The sequence below is a fragment of the Diceros bicornis genome, chromosome 13 (assembly GCF_020826845.1).
Source record: "Diceros bicornis minor isolate mBicDic1 chromosome 13, mDicBic1.mat.cur, whole genome shotgun sequence".
In the NCBI taxonomy this organism is placed as follows: Eukaryota; Metazoa; Chordata; class Mammalia; order Perissodactyla; family Rhinocerotidae; genus Diceros; species Diceros bicornis.
The window spans coordinates 15,208,735-15,228,278 of NC_080752.1; the positions used below are offsets into that span (position 1 = coordinate 15,208,735).

At 45.9% G+C, this 19,544-nt stretch overlaps 2 protein-coding genes and 1 long non-coding RNA gene across 13 annotated transcripts in view; 2 read left to right on the plus strand and 1 right to left on the minus strand.

The window, feature by feature from the left end:
- ZYG11A (zyg-11 family member A, cell cycle regulator) overlaps window positions 1-7,494 on the plus strand; it is a 72,185-nt gene extending 64,691 nt beyond the window's left edge. For 9 of the 10 annotated variants that reach the window (XM_058552436.1, XM_058552438.1, XM_058552435.1 and 6 more), the window contains one exon: window positions 1-4,087. In XM_058552436.1, coding sequence (XP_058408419.1) covers window positions 1-179 — 179 coding nt within the window. In that variant the 3' untranslated portion in view covers window positions 180-4,087. Of the gene's footprint in view, window positions 4,088-7,381 lie in introns of those variants that run through there. The other variant, XR_009221818.1, reaches the window with a different exon arrangement.
- Window positions 2,280-19,544, minus strand: part of ECHDC2 (enoyl-CoA hydratase domain containing 2) — a 23,870-nt gene continuing 6,605 nt past the window's right edge. The window contains exons 2-10 of one of the 2 annotated variants that reach the window (XM_058552443.1): window positions 17,299-17,366; window positions 17,129-17,216; window positions 14,543-14,629; window positions 13,602-13,694; window positions 11,785-11,841; window positions 11,379-11,566; window positions 5,260-5,310; window positions 3,778-3,825; window positions 2,280-2,930 (exon numbers count right to left, since the gene is read on the minus strand). In XM_058552443.1, the coding sequence (XP_058408426.1) occupies window positions 2,853-2,930; window positions 3,778-3,825; window positions 5,260-5,310; window positions 11,379-11,566; window positions 11,785-11,841; window positions 13,602-13,694; window positions 14,543-14,629; window positions 17,129-17,216; window positions 17,299-17,366 (758 nt within the window). In that variant the 3' untranslated portion in view covers window positions 2,280-2,852. The remainder of the gene's footprint in view (window positions 2,931-3,777; window positions 3,826-5,259; window positions 5,311-11,378; window positions 11,567-11,784; window positions 11,842-13,601; window positions 13,695-14,542; window positions 14,630-17,128; window positions 17,217-17,298; window positions 17,367-19,544) is intronic. The other variant, XM_058552444.1, reaches the window with a different exon arrangement.
- The window catches only part of LOC131412632 (uncharacterized), a 22,417-nt gene continuing 10,382 nt past the window's right edge, over window positions 7,510-19,544 (plus strand). Inside the window, exon 1 of the long non-coding RNA XR_009221819.1 lies at window positions 7,510-7,691. This is a non-coding gene — a long non-coding RNA (uncharacterized LOC131412632). The remainder of the gene's footprint in view (window positions 7,692-19,544) is intronic.

Sequence of the window (19,544 nt, forward strand, 5' to 3'; positions counted from 1 at the left end):
CCAGCAAATACTGCAAAATGTTAGTCGAAGAAGAAGGATTGCCACTTTTGTGTGACATCCGGGAGCACAGTGAGGCAGATCCCCAAGCACAGAAGATTGCAATCTCCATTCTAGATGACTTCAGAATGCATTTTGTGAATTATCAGAGACACCCTCTATGTTCAATGCCCTTAACATAAGAGGCTTAAGAGGTGCTCTCTGTTCCTCAATGTCAGGTCTTCTGTCAGCAATTGAATGTCGAAACCAGTTGTCGTTGGAATTTGTGAGTTGGCCGCCTCACTAGCCTTTTATTGTTAATTTTCTACAAGTTACAAAAGATTGGATTTGTATGATAGCCATAATCCCAAATCAAGTTGGAATCATTCTGGGAACACCGCTTCCACAGTTTTGAAAAATCAAGCCCTGGACTCGTGGGAAGACCTGTGAGCTTGCATTGGAACAGTCATACCAGTTACTTTTCTCTAGCTCTGGCCAATTTCTTGACTCTGGGAGTTTGTCAGAGGAAGAGGTAAAAAAAGACCTACAGGGAGACCTTGGTATTTATGTTAAATTTCCTATATGAAAGAATCTCCCAAGTTGTTATTCCTGGTTATGTGAAACCACTGGAAAAGAAGTACATGAAAAAAGTTCTGAGAAGTTTATGCTTATAAATGTGTTGTTTGGAAAGCAGAACTTTTGTTGGAGGGGAGGAAAAAGAAAATAATAATTTTTTTTTATAGGTACCAAAGAACCTTTCACTTGTGGGGTGGAGGGAAGAGAAATATATTTTTTACAATTTTGGATATTCTACCTTTGGCCTGTTATTCTTACAACTTTGCTCATTAGACTGAGTATAACATTCTGTATAATGGGTATACTGGAGGGGCATGGTGGGACTTAGGACTGAGTGTTTAATGAAAGATTATTTGGGGATTGTAAATCTCAATCCCTCAAATTTTTAATTTGAGTTGGGACGGTGATCAAAACGGAGAGGAAGAGGAAGGGCCAGAGAAGGACTTTGCTAAACATTTCAGGAGGTACTCTTAACTAGCATGGAGACAAGAAAGATATGGGCTTTTCTGAGAACTAGCCTCAACCACAATATAGACTATCAGAAGCTTTTGTCTGTGCCTTCTGCAAACCTCTGTGGAATAGAGTATGAACTCCTTCCTTGCTTTATTTTTGACAACTAGTGAAAAGATGTTTTGCCGTTCATATGTTTAAGTTTTTCAAAGCACCAAAGTACATTCCTTTTGATCATTTTAGCACATTTTAGGACTATATTTCTATGCTTTTAGCTGGCCAGACCCTTAACTGGAGTGCTATATACCACCTTTTGGAATTAAAAGAGGCTTATTGTTATTCTAAACCATATTCAAAACTATTGCTCCCAAGTGTCCCACTGGATAAGGGGAATTTGTAACCTACTTCCATCTGCAGTCCTGAAACTGCACTATATTTTCTCCCATTCACTCTTCTTCATGATTCCAAAAGGCTGTCTTAGTTTCCTGCCCTGGGTTCTACTACTTTGGAACATTCTGTTACCAGATACTAGCTTTTGCTAATGTGAGGATGTGGTGGGAACTAGCGCCTGTTAAGGTCCAGTTCTATATTAGGCACTCCTCCAAGCTTTGTGTCTTTCACAGCAATCCTCTGGGGTAGGTAAGTTTTATTCTTCCCATTTAACAGGTGAGAAGAAGGAAGTTCAGTCAGGTTGTTACTTTCCTGAATAGTGATAGCTCATGCGGTTGGTGCTGATTCTAGAGCCTGGGCTCTTCTATATTACTCTCCCTTCCAGGAAATGAGCACAACCTTGGGGCACATTTGCATTTAGCAGCAAATCAGCAATGTTGTTGACATGTATCCATGCCCATGGCTTAGTGACTCTAGGCCAGGGGTCGTCTCAGGAAGCTCAGATCAGTTGAAGAATGACCACAAGGCTACAGCTTAAGATGCAGCCTTCTCTTCTGCCTTGGTACAGGAGGAGGGCCACTGAGACTAGCGTGCATATGTGCATGTCAACCCTGCTTTGTTTCTGAGTGTGTCATCCTTTTGCTCACCTGTCCTCATGCTGTTCCCCTCAGCCTTCCTCTTCTTTGCCTCAAATGCCTATTAATCCTTTAGGCTTCAACTCTAATGTTGCCTGCCCCATTCCTGACCCTCCATTCTCTCCATCGGTTAATCAGTCCCTTCTCAGTGCTCCTGAAGGCTATTTAATGTGGCCATCAACGATTTACCCTATAGTTTATGAAAGGTTTTCTCAGCGATGATTTCATTGGATTCTCACAAGAACACTCCATTAATAATAACATTTATGGAACATGAGGTGTTTATTTTTTTTAACCTTCACTACAGTTTCATTCTGCAGATGAGGAAGCTGAGGCATGCAGTGAGTAAGTGGCAGAGAGCTGGGATCTGTAGTCTGATTCCTGATGCCTGCTCAAGCACTACCAGGGTTTCCTTATTATCTGTTACAGAGGAAGGAACTGGGGGCTTCTTACAACCTCTTGCCGTCTCTGGTGAGCACCTGACAACTGAGAGGCAGAGGTCAGGCCTAACAGCCAACAGTACAAAAGCCCAGAGGGGTCTATCTTAATCCTTAGTTTATCATTCGAGTAGGGAGAGGCGGGTACTCTCCAAAGCAAACTCGACCCCAGTAATTATCTAGACAGGGTGAGGAATAATGAAGGAAGCAGTAGGTGGCATGGTCAGCACATTAATACCAGGCCCATGCCACTCATTTTATATCCATCATTGTCCTTGTGAGGAAACTGAAGCCCAAAGAGGCAAAATGATGAAGGCAGTTGCGCTGCAAATTTTCCTTCTGGATCCTGCCCTTTAAGGCTTGCATCTCCCTTAAGGTTAAATGGGAGTCACTTGCCAACAAATTTGGGAGGCCGCTTCTCCCTGAAGGCTGCCATGCCCTCTAGCCGGTCCCGGGTGGGGATGTTCTGAAACAACATACAGAGTATTAGGTTCGGGGGAGAAGGGCCAGAGGCCAATAAAGATTTGTTCAAGCTTGTCCAGCCCATGACAAGGCCAGAGTCCACGTCTTTCCGTTGTCTCTGGACTCTGGTATTGGGCCATGCAAAGGTTGGGGCCTCAGTGGCTCCTTGTTGTGGGGAAGGCAGGCTGTCTCTCGAGCATCTGTAGCCTGTCACATTAGCCTCTACTTGCATACTGTTTACATGCTTCCAGAGAGCTCACAGTCTCTTGTACCAGTCTGATATGAGGCTGCTCAGTAGAGAAGAAAGATTAGGCTTTGCAGTGAGAAATGGCTTTGAATCTGGTGTGTAGCTAGTTTACGCTTGGTCCTACGAGTCCCAGACCCCCTGTTTAGGAGTATTTTGGATATTTGCTAACCTGGAGATCAGTATTTTTGACTCACCCAGGAGTCAGGGGCTAAATAGGTCAGCTCCAGATTTACTGCCCCACCATTGAACTCACACAGCCTGCAGGCTGTAACCAAGGCCTTGACATCCCAGCTCCAGCCTAGCCTGTACAGTGGCCACTGGGCCAGAGACAGCAGAAGCCATTCTTCTTCTCTGTCAAGTGTGATTTCTCTGGGCACTAAGTGGGGCAGGATGCACCACCATTGGATGGCTGCGGAAACAGTCCCAGAGAGAAGCAGTGTGGTTTCCCTGGGATCACCCTAGGCCAGCTGTGAGGAGGAAATGGCATAGAATCTGACTTTTTGGGTTGGGAGGAACCTACTAAATTGGTCATATATTGCACAAGGCCCCCACTCTGACCCCAGCCTCTGCTTAAAGCAAGCAGGGACTGGCAGCAGCCACATACCTGGGCATAGCATATCCCTTCAATGGCCATCCCTGATGCAATGTCCACCTGCGAGAAAGAAGTAGTGCCTGGATCAGCCTGACCTTGTCCAACTCCATGTGCACTGGGAACCAGCCCGCCCTACTGCCTGCACCATTCCTTATTGTTCCGTGGATCCTCCAGCAAAGAGTTACTGAGGTTTACTGTATGCCAGTCCATGTGAACAGAGATGAATATGATAAGGAATTCCCTACCTGGAGGGGGAAGACCATTCGAAACAGTGATAAAATAGTGCTGGGACAGATGGGGGCCGTGAGAACAATGGGGGGGATTGCACACATCCTGTAGAGCCGAGGAGGGCGTGCATGAGCTGTGCTTGCACAGCCAGTGTTCGCTCCTCCCCATCTGGCTGCCTCACTGTGCCTCCTGTCACCCCTGTTAGTGAACTTCGCAGGCTTTCCTTGCCCTCAGGAATAAAGTTCTCGGCCTTTATGTCCTGGCCCCTTGCACCTTGCCAGCCTCTACTGCCCAGTGCTTACTGTTACTACCACTTACAACAAACATTGTTGCAAGAGAAGTACCGACCGTGTGTGTAAATGTCACTTTTCACAACAAGGGTTATTATCCCTACTATACAGTTGAGAAACCTGAGGCATTAGCAAGAAAGGTGAAGTGATTTGTCTGAGGTCACAACAGCATGGGGAACGGCAGGTCCTTGAACCCAGACAGTCCAGCACCAGAGCCCATGCTCCTAACCTCCATGTTATATCTGAGTCACTTCTTACTCCCATTCACTCGAGTTGCTTAATTTATACACTGCTGTGCTTTTGCTCATACTTTTCCATTTGTTTTGGAATTCTCATTTTTCTCGAGGCCCAACTCTAGAATACATTCTCTGACCCAGCACTACCCAATAATACCATAGCCACTAGCCACATGGACAGTGTAGATCTAGCCTCTCCAGAGTGTCTGCTTGGTACCCTTAACCTTTTATCAGTGATTTTTGTCTCTATCTGCCCCCCTTCCCACTTTGGGGGCAGTGACCATACTTGACTCATCTCTGTGTCCTAGTTCGCAGCTCATGTCTAGGTTCAGTGTGTGATGAATGAACCGATGTCTAGGGACAGATTAGCTGCACCCAAGGTACCCTGAGCCCTGTCCTTGAGGCCACATTACTGACCACCAGCACAAACCCAAGAGCCACACAGTCCTGGGTTCTTATTACTCACTTTGTGACCCTGGATTCTGAACCTCAGTTTCCTTCTCCCTCCAAGAGAGAGATGAGGATAAAATGTAATTCGGAATGTCACCTGGCCAAACTTTCCATTTTGTACATAAGTGTAAACTAAGGTACAAAAAGGGGGAGGCCAAAGTCTGTTAGAAGAGTCCAGTTCCTGAGTTCTTTCCAGCTGTGCTGTCAGTCTGTGAGAGCTGTGAAAGCACTGCCTCCCAGCCACCCCACTGACTTCAGTGGACCCAAATCTTGACCCAGAACCCTCTCACCTCCATTCCGCGGTCGATGGCTACTTTGCCCAGCCGCACAGCGATGGGGGCCTAGGAAAAAGAAAAAGCTTGGTTGAGGAGAGGATCAGTGCTAATAGTTAGGGGGGGTTGAAATACAGAGAGGCACATAGCTGCATGGTGGGGGAAGAGTCTGGACGGGGAGGCAGAGGTCTCGGTTGAGTTCTAGCTGTTCTACCGACAGTGTTGTTTCTTTAGTATTAGTACCTACTACTTCTCAGTTGATACTCATTTTCTGTAATGAAAACCCCAGAAGCTGACCATCTGGGGTTCTTGTCATTTATTCTTTCCCTCCAACGTGTACAACATACTACGATTTACAAATCCCATTCACAGATTTGTCTGATGGAGCTACCCACCCTTCCAGGGTGGTGCCATCTTTGAGGCTCAGGGAGGTGAAAGCCACGTTTGTCCAGTGAGTCAGTGGTGAAGCTTGAATTTGATTTGCAGTTACCTTTCCCACTGCTGCTCCATTCCTCTACCCCTTTCATCTCAGCAAATGGAAGCCTCCACTGCAAACAGGTTTCACCCCAGCAGAGTAACAAAAGGTCCAGATTAGGAACTTGGGCTTTAGAGTCTGACAGGCCTGGGTTGAAATCTCAAGGGGGCATTTTGCCCGGCCACTTGGAATCAAGGGAATCAAAGTGGCTGTCTTTACTTCACTGGTCTAGTTTCCAATTAACTTGTGCCACAGCAGGCCTGGCACTCCATCCCCAGCCCCACTTCCAGGCAAGGAATGTATTTACTTCCTATATTATTTATATTGTATTATTTGAAGTTTTTGTAAATAAGGCTTTATCGGAAAAATAATGGTTTTAGTCTGTTAGTATAGAAGCCATAAATGAAAAATGAAGAACTTCAGATTGGGAAAAATAACCATGAATAAAAGGCGAAAGTCAAAAACTGGGAAAATATATTTTTGATACTTATGACAGATGAATTTCCTTGATTTAACAAAAATTCACAAAGGTATGAAAAGGTGGTTCACAGAAAAAAATATAAACACAAGGGATGCTCAGCTTTACTCTTAAAGAAATGCAAATCAAAACACTGAGGGGCCCCTTTTCACCTCAGACTCAGTAAATAGTAAAATGTTGGTAATGCCCACTATTGCTGAGATTTAGGAAACAGGTCCAGTCATGCGCCACATAAGGACGTGTCCGTCGTGTCTGTCAATGACGCACCATGTATATACAACAGTGGTCCCATAAGATTAGTACCACACAGCCTAGGTGTGTAGTAGGCTGTACCGTCTAGTTTTGTGTAAGTACACTCTGTGCTGTTCACACGATGAAATTGCCTAATGACACATTTCTCAAAACATATCTCCATCACTAAGTGACGCATGACTGTATTTGCATACATTATTGATAGGAGAGTAAATTGGTACAGTGCTTCCAGAACGTAATTTGGCAAGAACTGGCAAATGTTAGATGTATTTGCTTTTTGAGGTTGCAACTCCATGTACGAATCTACCCTACAGATGCACTTCTAGAAGTACACTAAGATGTACAAAGTTATTCACTCTAGTTATTTTGCAGTAGCAAAAAGATGTAAGCAACATAAATTTTCATCATTAGAGTGCTGGTTAGTAATGACAGCACATCCACACCGCGAATGGAGAAGTGTGCAGTTGTTTAAAAGAGTGAGGTTGATAAGTATATGCTGAAATGGGGAACTCTCCAAGATGGTGAAAAAAGCAGGGTACATACTAGTCTGGATATTATTATTCCATTTGTTAAAAGGTGTTGGTATGACACGCCTTTGGGGAGAGGGGTCAGGACAATGTTACTTTTTGTTTTATATCTTTCCATGCTGTTTGCATTCTTTATGCATATTTTAATTTCATGTTTTAAAATGTCTTTTAGAACTGGATTAGTCTCTACAGGTGTGTTCCTTGTCCCCTAAACCATCCTTAAAAGGAATTTAGAGTTATTTAGATATGTGAGTACACCTTTCCCCGACTATCTGAAAGTTCGCTCTATGCCACTTGGCTTTTACCAAAGACCTACATTAGTACCTGTTTTTGCTAACCGAAAAAATCCAAAGAGGATTTTTGTTTTTTCGATGAAAGCGAAAGTAGCGTTCAGCTTTTGTTTTGCAGCAAGCTGTTACAGAGGCTAAACAGTCAAGCATACTGTTGTATTTCAAGCCTTCCACATCAGCCACAGCAGATGACGAACCTTGACCTTCGATGGCGAGGCAAGCAGACACAGAAGAAGGCCAGAAGAAGGCGTGGACGTTAATGACCTGCCTGCCCCGATGGATTGAGATGTTAATAGATGACCCTCTTCCTCTTGCGCCCAGTCTCCTGTACCTCTTACCACCGCAACCTCCAGTGACTCAGCCTAACCCACCATCATCACCACCACCACCTCTCAGCCTTCCAGCGTACTCGGTGTCTTCTGATTCTGGTAAGTGAAACTACACTGTACATAACGTTATTTCTACTTTTATATGCTGTGTATTTATCATATCATTCCTGCTTTCACTATATGTTAGCGTAATTTTGGGTGTTATGTGTTATTTGGTATGATTTGGTAGGTTATTTTTTGGGTCTGGGAATGCTTAAAAATTTTTCCCACATAAATTAATGGTAATTGCTTCTTCGCTTTACACCATTTCGGCTTACAAAAGGTTTCATAGGAATGCTCTACTTTTGGATAGTGGAGAAAACCTGTATATGTGTATAATGTGTATTATATATGCAATGAAAATTTCTGGAAGAGTATGCAAACTGTTAACAATGGTCATCTCTCTGGAGAGGGATTGGGGAATTGAGAGCTATTTGGGTGACCAGCAGTCCCGGTTTGCTAGTGATGAGGGGTTATCAGGACATAGGACTTTTGCTTTTAACTAGGACAGCCCCAGGTAAACAGAGTCACCTGGGTTACTCTGCTTTTGATTTTTACCTTATGTCCTTCTTTTTCTTCTGTTCTATTTGATTTGCTTATTATGAATATGTATTATTATTATTTAGGTAACCACCTAATATGATTTCTCACCAAAGAAAATTAAAAACTATATAGATATGTTTTATGTGTGTTGAAAACATACATCTTTGAGCATGGATATATATATGAGAATTATTAGGAATATGATTCATAATTTTCATGTTATTTGGAAATGGGAACAGTGGGTCACACTGTGGCCACAGTATGTTCTATCCCTATTGTGTTCAAATACAAAACAGAACCAAATCCATATTCAAAGGATAATGTATATTTACTATTTAAGGGGAAAATCTGAGTGTTAAGTTGCAGACCTTGCTTTTATTGACAATCTTTTTGGGGTTCTAATCTCTGGAACCATTTGATTTCCTAGTCTTGGTAGTTTGTCCACTAGAGGGCAGCCATCTACCACACCATCCCTGGCACTCACCCCATCTGGGAACCCTCTCATCCTGGGCACCTAGTGACTCTGCCGGAAGTTGAAGATTTGTTTTTCAGGTTGCATCAGAATGTCCCACCATCGGGATTGCTGATTGTAGTACTAGGTTTTGGTAGACTGGTGTTTTGGTATACAAAGCTACATTTAAGTACTGAAGTACTAGTGATTATATTAGTGGAATACCATTATTTCGGTATATTCAAAAATCTGAAATCTGAATCATCTTGACATCAAGCTCAAAGACCCAGTTATTCAGTTTCTGCAAAAAGACAAACCCTACAGTCTACAAGTCTTGCTAGATAGGCCTCCTCTGTGGAAGTGCAGTCAGCCACTACCTTGAGTCACTCAGTTTTATATTAGTTCGGAGACTTTCTGACCAAGTGTAATAGAAACCTGACAGCATTACAATTGTCCAGGTATCAGCATCACACTGTCCATTTATATGTGATGAAACGAAAAAAAAAAAACCATGAAGACAAACAGGTGCTTTCTTTTAAACCAAACTCACTATCAGGTTTTAAAAGTTGTCGCCCCTGCTCTCAAAGAAGACCTGAAAGTTATAAAAATATGAGGTAGGATTATTTAAATTTAAGGGAGACAGAGAAAGAATTTTTTTTCCAAAATATTTCTTTTCTTATTTTTATGATTAATTCAAATACTTTTGTTTGTTGTTAATATTAAAATGACAATGCATGGTTAACATTTTTATAGACTTATATTTTAACTGTGTTATGTAACATGTTTGTAAATTTTTATATTTGAAATACATTAAATATTTAATTTCACAGTTTTAAAAATTTTGTACATATTCTGCACTCTTTAGAATAAAATACCAGTTTTTATATTGTATTGTGTATTATGCAAAATAAAGCCAAATACCAGTATTGTCTTTTTTTTTTTTTTTTTTTGTGAGGAGATCAGCCCTGAGCTAACATCCGCCAATCCTCCTCTTTTTTTTTTTTTGCTGAGGAAGACGGCCCTGGGCTAACATCTGTGCCTATCTTCCTCCACTTTATATGGGACGCCGCCACAGCATGGCTTACCAAGCAGTGCGTCGGTGCGCGCCCGGGATCCGAACCAGCGAACCCTGGGCCGCCGCAGCAGAGCGCGCGCACTTAACCGCTTGCGCCACCGGGCCGGCCCCACCAGTATTGTCTTTTTTTTTCTGGTACTGCAGTCACTTTTTGTGACCTTGATGAGCAAGTCACTTAACCTTTCTGGGTCTGTTATATCACAAATACAACAGGGATAATCAGCTCAACTGGATTGTTCTAATAATTGAGACACTATTAAAGGACTTAGGATTGTGTCTGATGGGTGGGGGGTGCTCCATGTGTGGGCTAAGTCAGTCAGTATTTATTATAAATTAGTAAAACCTAGTTCCATTTCAGCTGCTTTCATATCTTTATTTTATTTTTTTGCAGGGGAAGATTCACCCTAAGCTAACATCTGTTGCTAATCTTCCTCCTTTTTTCCTTCCCTTTTCCCCTGAAAAGTCCAAGTACATAGTTGTTTATAGTTTTAAGTTCTGGGCCGGCCCCGTGGCTTAGTGGTTAAGTGCACGCGCTCTGCTGCTGCTGGCGGCCTGGGTTCGGATCCCGGGCGCGCACCGACGCACTGCTTCTCCGACCATGCTGAGGCCGCGTCCCACATACAGCAACTAGAAGGCTGTGCAGTTATGACATACAACTGTCTACTGGGGCTTTGGGGGAAAAAAATAAATAAATAAATAAATAAAATTATTAAAAAAAAAAAAAAGAGTTATAGTTTTAAGTTCTTCTGGTTCTTCTGTGTGAGCCACTGCCACAACATGGCTACTGACAGACCAGGGGTGTGGTTCTACACCCAGGAACTGAACTCAGGCCCCAAAGTGGAGCACGCCGAGCTTTAACCACTAGGCCGTCAGGGCTGGCTCTGCTTTCAGATCTCTATGGAAATTTAGGACTTCCCTCTGGGTCCTCTTAAAGTAGTGAGAAGCTGGCAAAGCCTCTCAGGTCCTTGGAGACCCCTTCAGCCAGATCCTGGGTGTCCTGCTGAAGGCTTTGGGCCTGGCAGCTGGTAGAATTACACCTAGGCAGGGCCTAAATGCACTCCCTGGGTCTCTAAAACTTTTGGGAGACTATACGCAGAGGCTGTTTGAGGTTTTTAAAAAATTAATGGGTTTAACACAAGTCCTACATGATGTATTTCAAGAATTTCTCCACCATGCAATATGGTTGGAAAGATGGGCTGGTAGTTCTTTATCTGCTTTAGAGTCTTGCTTTTTCTGTTTTGGGGACATTTTAATGCAGTACTGTCCAATACAGTAGCCACTAGCCACATGTGGCTATTAGCATTTGAAATGTGGGAAGTGTAACTGAGAAACTAAATTTTTAAATTTAAATAACTACATGTGGCTAGTGGCGTGGACAGCACAGGTATAGAACATTTCCATCATCTCAGAAAGTTCTGTTGTACAGTGTTGTTCTGAGGATTTTCAAGCCCATTTTATTCCAGTCCCTCAGAATTCACTTTTCATTTTAACTTAAAATTTGATTTAATTTTGGGTACAGGATGGCTGAATGGAGGCAAAAACTCCAGACAGGGTTAATTTTATAAGTCTGGGTAAATGGATCTTGTGCAGCCCCACGGGACACCCTGACCCCCTGGTCTCTCCACATGTGCATCCGTCCTGGCACAGGCCCTCCCTCCTGTGTGTGCTATCACCATACCTGGGGCAGGATCTCCTGGGCCAGTGCTAGTGCCCGGTGGTAGGCAGCGTTGCCCTCTTCATTTTGGGCCACGGCATGGTTCACCAGCCCCAGGACCTGAGCCTGTGCCCCACTCAGTCGTCGGCCTGTGAAGATGAGCTCCTTTGCCAGGGCCACCCCCAGGCATCGAGGCAGCCTCTGAGTCCCTCCTGCCAGGATAGAGTCAGCATGGTGAATCCACACAGGAAATAGGAGCCCAGAGAAGGCCCAGCCTGGGTGTTAGCCAAGACTTCTCAGAGGAGCAGATTCTGAGTTAGGATGGAAAGGCGTAGCCCAGAACACATGGCAAAAGAGGAAAGCAGGGAGGTACCCTGGGTAGAGTGGAATTGAGCAGGTAGAGAAGGAGGGGTGCTGTGGGTGAGGTTACCTGCTCCTGGGAGGAGCCCTCGGGTGGTCTCGATCAACCCCATGATAGCCGAGGAAGCTGCTTAAACAAAACAGAGTGAAGCCCTGACCCCGTCCTCCAATGCCAATCCCCGGGGAGAAGAGACACCCGCCTCTGGGCTGTGCTTAACCCTCCAGCCAACCACTTCCCTCATGGTCTGGCCACCACCAGACCTCTGCAGACTCTGCTTTTGGAAGATCCCTAGCCTGGAAGTCAGAAGGCCCGGGCCCTCATCCTACCTCCCCTTCTGGTGGAGGTGTGCATCACCAGGCAAGGCTCTTATCCTTTCTGAGCCTCACAGGTGGTAAAAATGATTACTCTTCTTCTGCCTGCTGCAGAGAGCTGCTAAGGATTAAGTGAAGTAATGGTTCCTGGAACAAGGAAGGGGTTCCTGGAAGGTTCCCAATACCTATTTGTGGGTTAATGGATTCTCTGTCTCATGCACCCCTAGCTCTGGCCTGGCCTAGAGTGTCAATGACTTCTGCTCCCGCCACAGTTATTCCTCCTAGCTTTTCGTCAGCCTGAAATTTCCCTATGTTCCAGTCCACATCTTCCTTCCGAGTTCTACTTCCTCCTTGAGTTCCCACCTCACAGGCTTCTCTCCTCAATTTCCTCAGCACAGGCCATCTGAGCCATGCGGTGTGGGCAGGAGTGAACGGCCATTACTCCTGCCAATGAGGGGTTTTACAGTCACTCTGTCCCATCCACCAAAACCCTGCAAGTTGGTTGCCCTAAACATGGGCAGGTGAGAAGCAGAGTTGGGGCTATGGCCTGACCCCTGACCTGGTATTTTGATGCTTTCTGTTTGATATGCACTGTGTAGATATAAGTGACCTCTTTGCTTGGATTTACACTTTTCTTTTTTTTGTTAGGAAGATGGGCGCTGAGCTAACACCTGCCAATCCTCCCTTTTTTCGCTGAGGAAGACTGGCCCTGGGCCAACATCCATGCCCATCTTCCTCTACCCCATATGGGATGCCGTCACAGCATGACTCGACAAGCGGTGCGTCGGTGCGCGCCTGGGATCTGAACCAGCGAACCCCGGGCTGCTGTAGTGGAGCGCGCGCACTTAACCGCTTGCGCCACCGGGCCAGCCCCGGATTTACACATTTTTAAATGTTCTTCTTGGGATGGCAGGAGAAAGCAGTGAAGGGATCAGAGTAGCACCATGATGGCACTCAGACTCTTTGTAACTGCCTCCAGGAAGGGCACACCTAACCTGGAACAAGGTTAGGTTAGTAAGGTTAAAAAGTGGTCAATTATCTTCCTCGCCTCCCTCCACTCTTCAAAGCTCAGTTGCTCTGAACAAGTAATGCAGACCTTGGCTGGTGCCAGTGACTCAGAGGACAATGTTCCTGCCTGAGCATGTTTGTGTTTAGCTGGGCCGGTGCCAGACTGCCCCTGCAGCTCCCCTTTATTCAAAACATGATAGATAAACCTGGCTTGGACAGAACTGGAAGGTTGCACGTTAATCTTTGCCGTCCTCAGCCTTCTCTCTCTGTGCGCTCTTTGCTCTCCTGTCAGCACTTGCTCTAGGGTTGGGAGAAGCATTCCCGAGATGAGGGAAGCTGGGTCTGAGAGGTGATGGATGGGTACTACAGCAGTGGGTGGCTGGGCGAGGAGGGGAACCAGCATCCGCCTGAACTCCCTCTGTGTACTCCTCTTTGTCTTTAATTCTGCTGTTGAACTAAACCAAGAAAGCCAAGGGCAGTGGCTGTCTTTGCAGAATGCCCAGACTTAACCCTGTTTCATTCACCCTTCCCTCCCCACCCTGTCCCTCCTTTCCCCCTGCCCAGTACCTGCCACTCGGAGGTCACAGGCCAGGGCAAGTTCCAGGCCTCCACCCAAGGCAAACCCATCCATAGCTGCAATGGTGGGTGCAGGGAAGGCTGCTGTGGAGATGAAGAAGGGCTCAGCCTGCAAGGCCCTGGCAGGACCAGGACAAGGACTCTAGGTTGGAGAGGGGCTAGCTGGTTGGGACAGAGGGCGTCATTGGTCCCAAGTTTGGGGACCTCACCTGGTACCTCAGCTGGGTTATCTTAGAAGTCACTTTTCCCATCCAGGAAAGTTGCAGGATCAGTTGGGGAACCAGAGTGGGGAGATGGGCTGGATGATCCCTGCTCAGGCCCACTTTCCTGCTCTCTTCCCTGGGACTGGCCTTTCTGTTCTCCCTTCTCGTTCTATGTGCCAAGCCCTGTGGTGGGTGCTGGGAACACAGAATTGAATCGGACGTGGGGAAGGCACACCTGTAAACAGGCAGTGATGACCTAGGGTGATCAGTGCTCTGATGAAGGAAGCTAGGACGATGGGTCAGGAAAGGCTTCCTGGAGGAGGCGGCACTGGTGGTCTTAAAGGATCTTTGAGTAAAAAGTTCAAGCGGCCAAGGAGGGATATTCCAGGCAAAAGGAATAGCAATTGTCAAAGCCTGAAAGAATGCTTCGTGAAACTTGACTCCTTTGGAATGGCCAGGCTTGAACCTTGAGGGCACGGGAGTAGGGGGTCAGTACGAGAAGGGCGCAAAGGCTGAAGAGCCAGAGCTCCCTGCTGGAGAAATGCCCTCTGAACTCTTGTCACCCTCCTCTTTGTACAATCCTTGTGCCCATTCCCCCTGGGAGAGTCATCTGTCTCTCACAGAGCTCACAATAAAAACCGTCCTCTCTTACAGTAGAGGATGGTGGGCATAGTGGGGGATCAGCAGGGCCCCTGAATGCCCTCCTCTGCCCCACTCCAGGACCCTCACCAATCTCATTCATCATGCCTCGGAGCCGCTGGACAAAGAACTCCACCTCTGCCTCGCTCATCTGCTCCCGCTCCTTCAGGTCCGCACCTGCAGATGGTGAGGGGTTGGTGACAGCTCTTGGGAAACAACCCGTTACTGAATCCCGGGCTGTTAAAGGATCCAGCAAAGGAGACTTGAGGAGAAGCAGTCGGGAAGGAGAAACACTAGGAAAGCATGGTCAAGGAAACCAGGGAGGAGAAGGGAAGGTGGGGGTCAAGAAAAAGAGAGGTGCAATCATGACAATGAAAGGATAAATGGGACATCATCAAAATTAAAGACTTTTGTGCATGAAAGGACACTGTCAAGAGAGTGAAAGGACAACCCACAGAATGGAAGAAAATATTGGCAAATCACATATCTGATAAGGGATTAATATCTAGGATGTATACAAACCTACAATTCAACAGAAAAACCTGCAAAGGACAAAGGACTTGAGTAGACACTTCTCCAAAGAAGATACACAGATGACCAATAAGCACATGAAAAAGGGCCATCATCATTAGTCTTTAGGGAACTGGACATCACACCCACAATGAGATACCACTTCACACCCATTAGGATGGCTATTAACAAACAACAACAATAAAAAACAAGTGTGGCATGGAGGTGGAGAATCCTGGTGCATTGCTGGTGGGAATGTAAAATAATGCAGCTGCTGTGGAAACCATTTGGTGATTCCTCAAAAAGTTAAATGCAGAATTAGTATATGAGCCAGCAATTCCACTCCTAAGTATATACCCCAAAGAATTGATGGCAAGGACTCAAAACAGATACTTCACACCAATGTTCCTAGCAGCATTATTCACAATAGCCAAAAGATGTAAACAATCCAGTGTCCATCTACAGATGGATGGATAAACAAAATGTGTGTGTATACACACACACACACACACACACACACACACACACACACACAATGGAATATTATTCAGCCATGAAAAGGAATGAAATTCTGATACATGCTGCAACATGGATGAACCTTCAGGACATCATGCTATGTGAAATAAGCCAGACACAAAAGGACAAATGAATGATTCCACTTGTATGAGGTACCTAGAATAGGCAAATTCATGGAGATAGAAAGCAGAACAGAGGTTACCAGGGCCTAGCGGGGGAGGAAAAAGGGGAGGAGTTGCTTAATGGGTACAGAGTTTGGGATGGTGAAAAATTTCTGGAAATGGACAGTGGTGATAGTTACATAACCTTGTGAATATACTTAATGCCACTGAATTTTACACTTAAAAATCATTAAAATGTAAATTTTGTGAAATGTATATATTTACCATAGTTTTTAAAATATATAAAATAACAAAAATTTATTTTTTCTAGTTTTATTGAGAAATAATTGACATACATCACTGTATAATTGATTATTTTTTAAAAGGTGGGGTCCTTGGGGTCCAAGGAGGCTGAGAGGTCACGTAAGATGAGAGCTGAGAAGCAAGCGCAGGATACAGTTGCGTGGAGGTGGCCAAGGACCTTGGTGAGAGTAGTGACCATGGTGGAGTCATCGAGGCCAGATGGCAGGGGGCTGAGGAGGGAGTAGGGGTGAATATAGTCTCTTCAAGTCTTAGACTATAGGAAGTCAAATCTGGGAGAGCCCTTGGAAGTCTTTGATTAGTTCTAGTCCTTCAGTGACAGATGGGGAAACTGAGGCCCAGAGAAGGGCAGGCAGTAACCCAGGATTCCAAGCAAGTCAAGGGCAGACCCAGACCTCCTGTAGACCCCTTACTTCCCCCTGCTTGGCTGGGAGAGTGAGGAGTGGAGCTAACAGAGGGCCTGAAGTGACCTTTATCGAGAGGTCAGACAGAAATGGAGCCAAAGGAAGAGGCTAGGGCAGGGTGAGGGCCTCAGCCAGGGCAGCTGGGTCAGGCAGACCTCAAGCTGGGCACTGTGATCCCAACAGCTCAGACCTCGACACTGAGCCACATCCCTTTGACAACTCCTGAAAATCACGCTTCTCATCCTATCCCTCCACGACCTCTTCCCGCCTCCCCAGTGACCCCTGTTGCCCCTCCCCAGCCACCCCAGAGTTGGTTCTTAGCTCAGCTCAGCTCAGCTCTTGTTGACTTGCTTCTTTTTGTGGGCCTGGGATTTGGTATTTCTCATCTTTGAAACGGAAATTCATGGTGCATATCCTGTTGTGAGGACCAAATGGTGCAGGGACAGTGGGGAGCTTTGGTGAGAGGGGCTGAGATGGGGGGGCATGCAAAGGGGCACAGAGTCCCATTTTGGCCACTGACCATGTGCACAGCTTTAGACTCAGTTTTCTCATTTCCTCAATGAAGAGTCGGAACAGAGCATAGTGTAGCAGAAAGAAAAAGGATTTGGGGGTCAGAGAGGCCAAGTTCAAATTGAATTCTATTCTACCTCTTAACTAGCTGTGTAACCCTTGGCAAGGAATTTTACCTCTGAGTCTTTGAGTTCACATCTGTAAAATGGGAATAATGAGTCCTATGCTAGAGCTAACCTAAGTTCTCCCCTAACCTCTGCCGGCTGGTGGGAGCCCTGCTGAGCCCCGGTGTAGGTGCAGGGGAGGAAACCCACCTGCACAGAACACACCCTTCACACCACTTCTGAAGAGCAGGACGCGCACTTGCCGGTCCTCCCGCAGCTGGGCCAGAGCTTCCAGCAGCTGCAGAGGAGACCCGGTCAGATCCAGCCCAGCCCAGCCCAGCCCAATCCCAGCCCACCCACCTAGTGCCTGCCTTTCTCACCTCGCTGACGAAGACGTTCCCCAGGGCATTGCGGGCACGCGGTCTGTTCATCAGAATCTCAGTGATTCCTGCAGGGGACAAGGCAGCCTTGGGTGAGCAAGCTGGCCTGCTCACTTCTGGGCTGGGGCCTGGAGGCAGGAGGCCTGAGTTCTGGGCAGCCTCTAGCCTTGGTGAGCAGTGTGACTTGGGGCAAGTCACACACACCCAGGCCTCAGTTTTCTCAGCCATAAAATAGAATAACCCTTGCCCTTCCTGTCTCAAAGAAGAAGTGGCAGGGCTTATGAACCATGGAGCAACATGAGGAGGGACAAGAATGCCCACCGCAGTTGTTCCCGCGTGCTTCTGCCGTTGTTAGACACACACACATTCAATGTCATGGCTCCCTCCGTTATTCTTCCCTTCATAGCCAGACTTCTTCCCCTCGAGTTTAATGAGTTATATAGATATAAAAGGCCAACACCCTCATAACCACCACCTGGAAATCTCACATGCTCTGACTCAATCATAGCTCCCTCTTCCCCCGCAAAGTAACAACTCTCCTGACTTTTATAGTAATCATTTCCATGCATTTCTTTACAATTTCATCATTCAAATGTGAATCCCTAGACATATAGTTTAGACTTGCTAATTTTAAAAAATTTGATGTGTCTTTTAAAAGCTTGTTAAAATCCCCAGGTTCTGCCTTTAGCAGTGTCTTTCCCTCAAAACTTACTTATTAAGGAGCCTGGGCCATTTGACCTGTAGGGTTTCCTGCTGCCTGGATTTTGCGCATTCATGGGGCAAGTCAGCCAGGTTCCTCTGTCATAGGAATTTAGCAACTAAATCCAGAGGCTTGATCACACTCGTGTTCTGTACCCTTTGGCAAGAGGATAACGCTCGCCCTCCTGCGTGATGTTCTTTCACCAGCAACAGCCAAGCTTTTTGTTTTTTTTTGTGAGGAAGATCAGCCCTGAGCTAACATCCATGCCAATCCTCCTCTTTTTGTGAGAAAGACTGGTCCTGGGCTAACATCCATGCCCATCTTCCTCTACTTTATATGGGACGCCGCCACAGCGTGGCCTGACAAGGCGGTGCACCGGTGCATGCCTGGGATCCGAACCCGGGCCGCCAGTGGTGCCCGGGATCCAAACCCGGGCCGCCGGTAGCGGAGCGCGCGCGCTTAACCACTATGCCACGGGGCTGGCCCCCAGCCAAGCTTCTTGAAAGGGTTTTCTGTACTCATTAAATCACTTTCTTGGGGCCGGCCCCGTGGTGGTGTAGTGGTTAAGCGTGTGCGCTCTGCTACTGGCAGCCTGGGTTCAGATCCTGGGCGTGCACCGACACACCACTTGTCAGGCCATGCTGTGGTGGCGTGCCACATAAAAAAGTAGAGGAAGATGGGCACGGATGTTAGCCCAGGGCCAGTCTTCCTCAGCAAAAAGGGGAGGATTGGCAGGGAGGATTGGCATGGGTATTAGCTCATGGCTAATCTTCCTCACACACACAAAAAAAAAAGTACCTGAAAAAAAAATAAATCACTTTCTTGCCTTCCATTAACTTAAAGCTTCTCCAGTCTAGCTCCCACCTCCATCACTCAGTGGAAACTGTTCTCACCAAAGTGACCAACGCAACCACATCACTAACCAAGGAACATGTTTCCATCCAGGTCCTAGCCTCAGAAACAATCAACTGTGCTAACCATACACATGCTTCTCTTTGGACATACTCTGCCTTGGGTTTTTTTTTTTTAATAGACAGTTTCCTTTAGAGCAATTTTAGGTTCACAGCAAAATTGAGCAGAAAGTACAGAGATTTACCATATGCTCTCCTGCCACCCCCCACCCCATGCATAGCCTCCCCTGCTATCAACATCAGGCACCAGAGTGGTACATTTATTACAATAGATAAACCTACACAGATATGTCATTATCACCCAATGTCCATAGTTTACATGGGTTCTCTCTCAGTGTTGTGCATTTGATGAGTTTTGACAAATGTATAATAACATGTATCTGCCTTGTGGCCCCACATTCTCCTGGCCTGCCTCCTACCTCTCAGGTGATACCTCTGCACTTCTTTTTTAGGTTTTCTTCTACCTGTTTTTTAAAATTCTTAATTAATTTATTCAACACATATCTATAATAAGTCCTTGGGATGTAATGTACAGCATGGTGACTACAGTTAATAATACTGTTTTGTATATTTGAAAGTTGAGAGAGTAGATCTTAAAAGTCCTCATCACAAGGAAAAAAATTTGTAACTTTCTA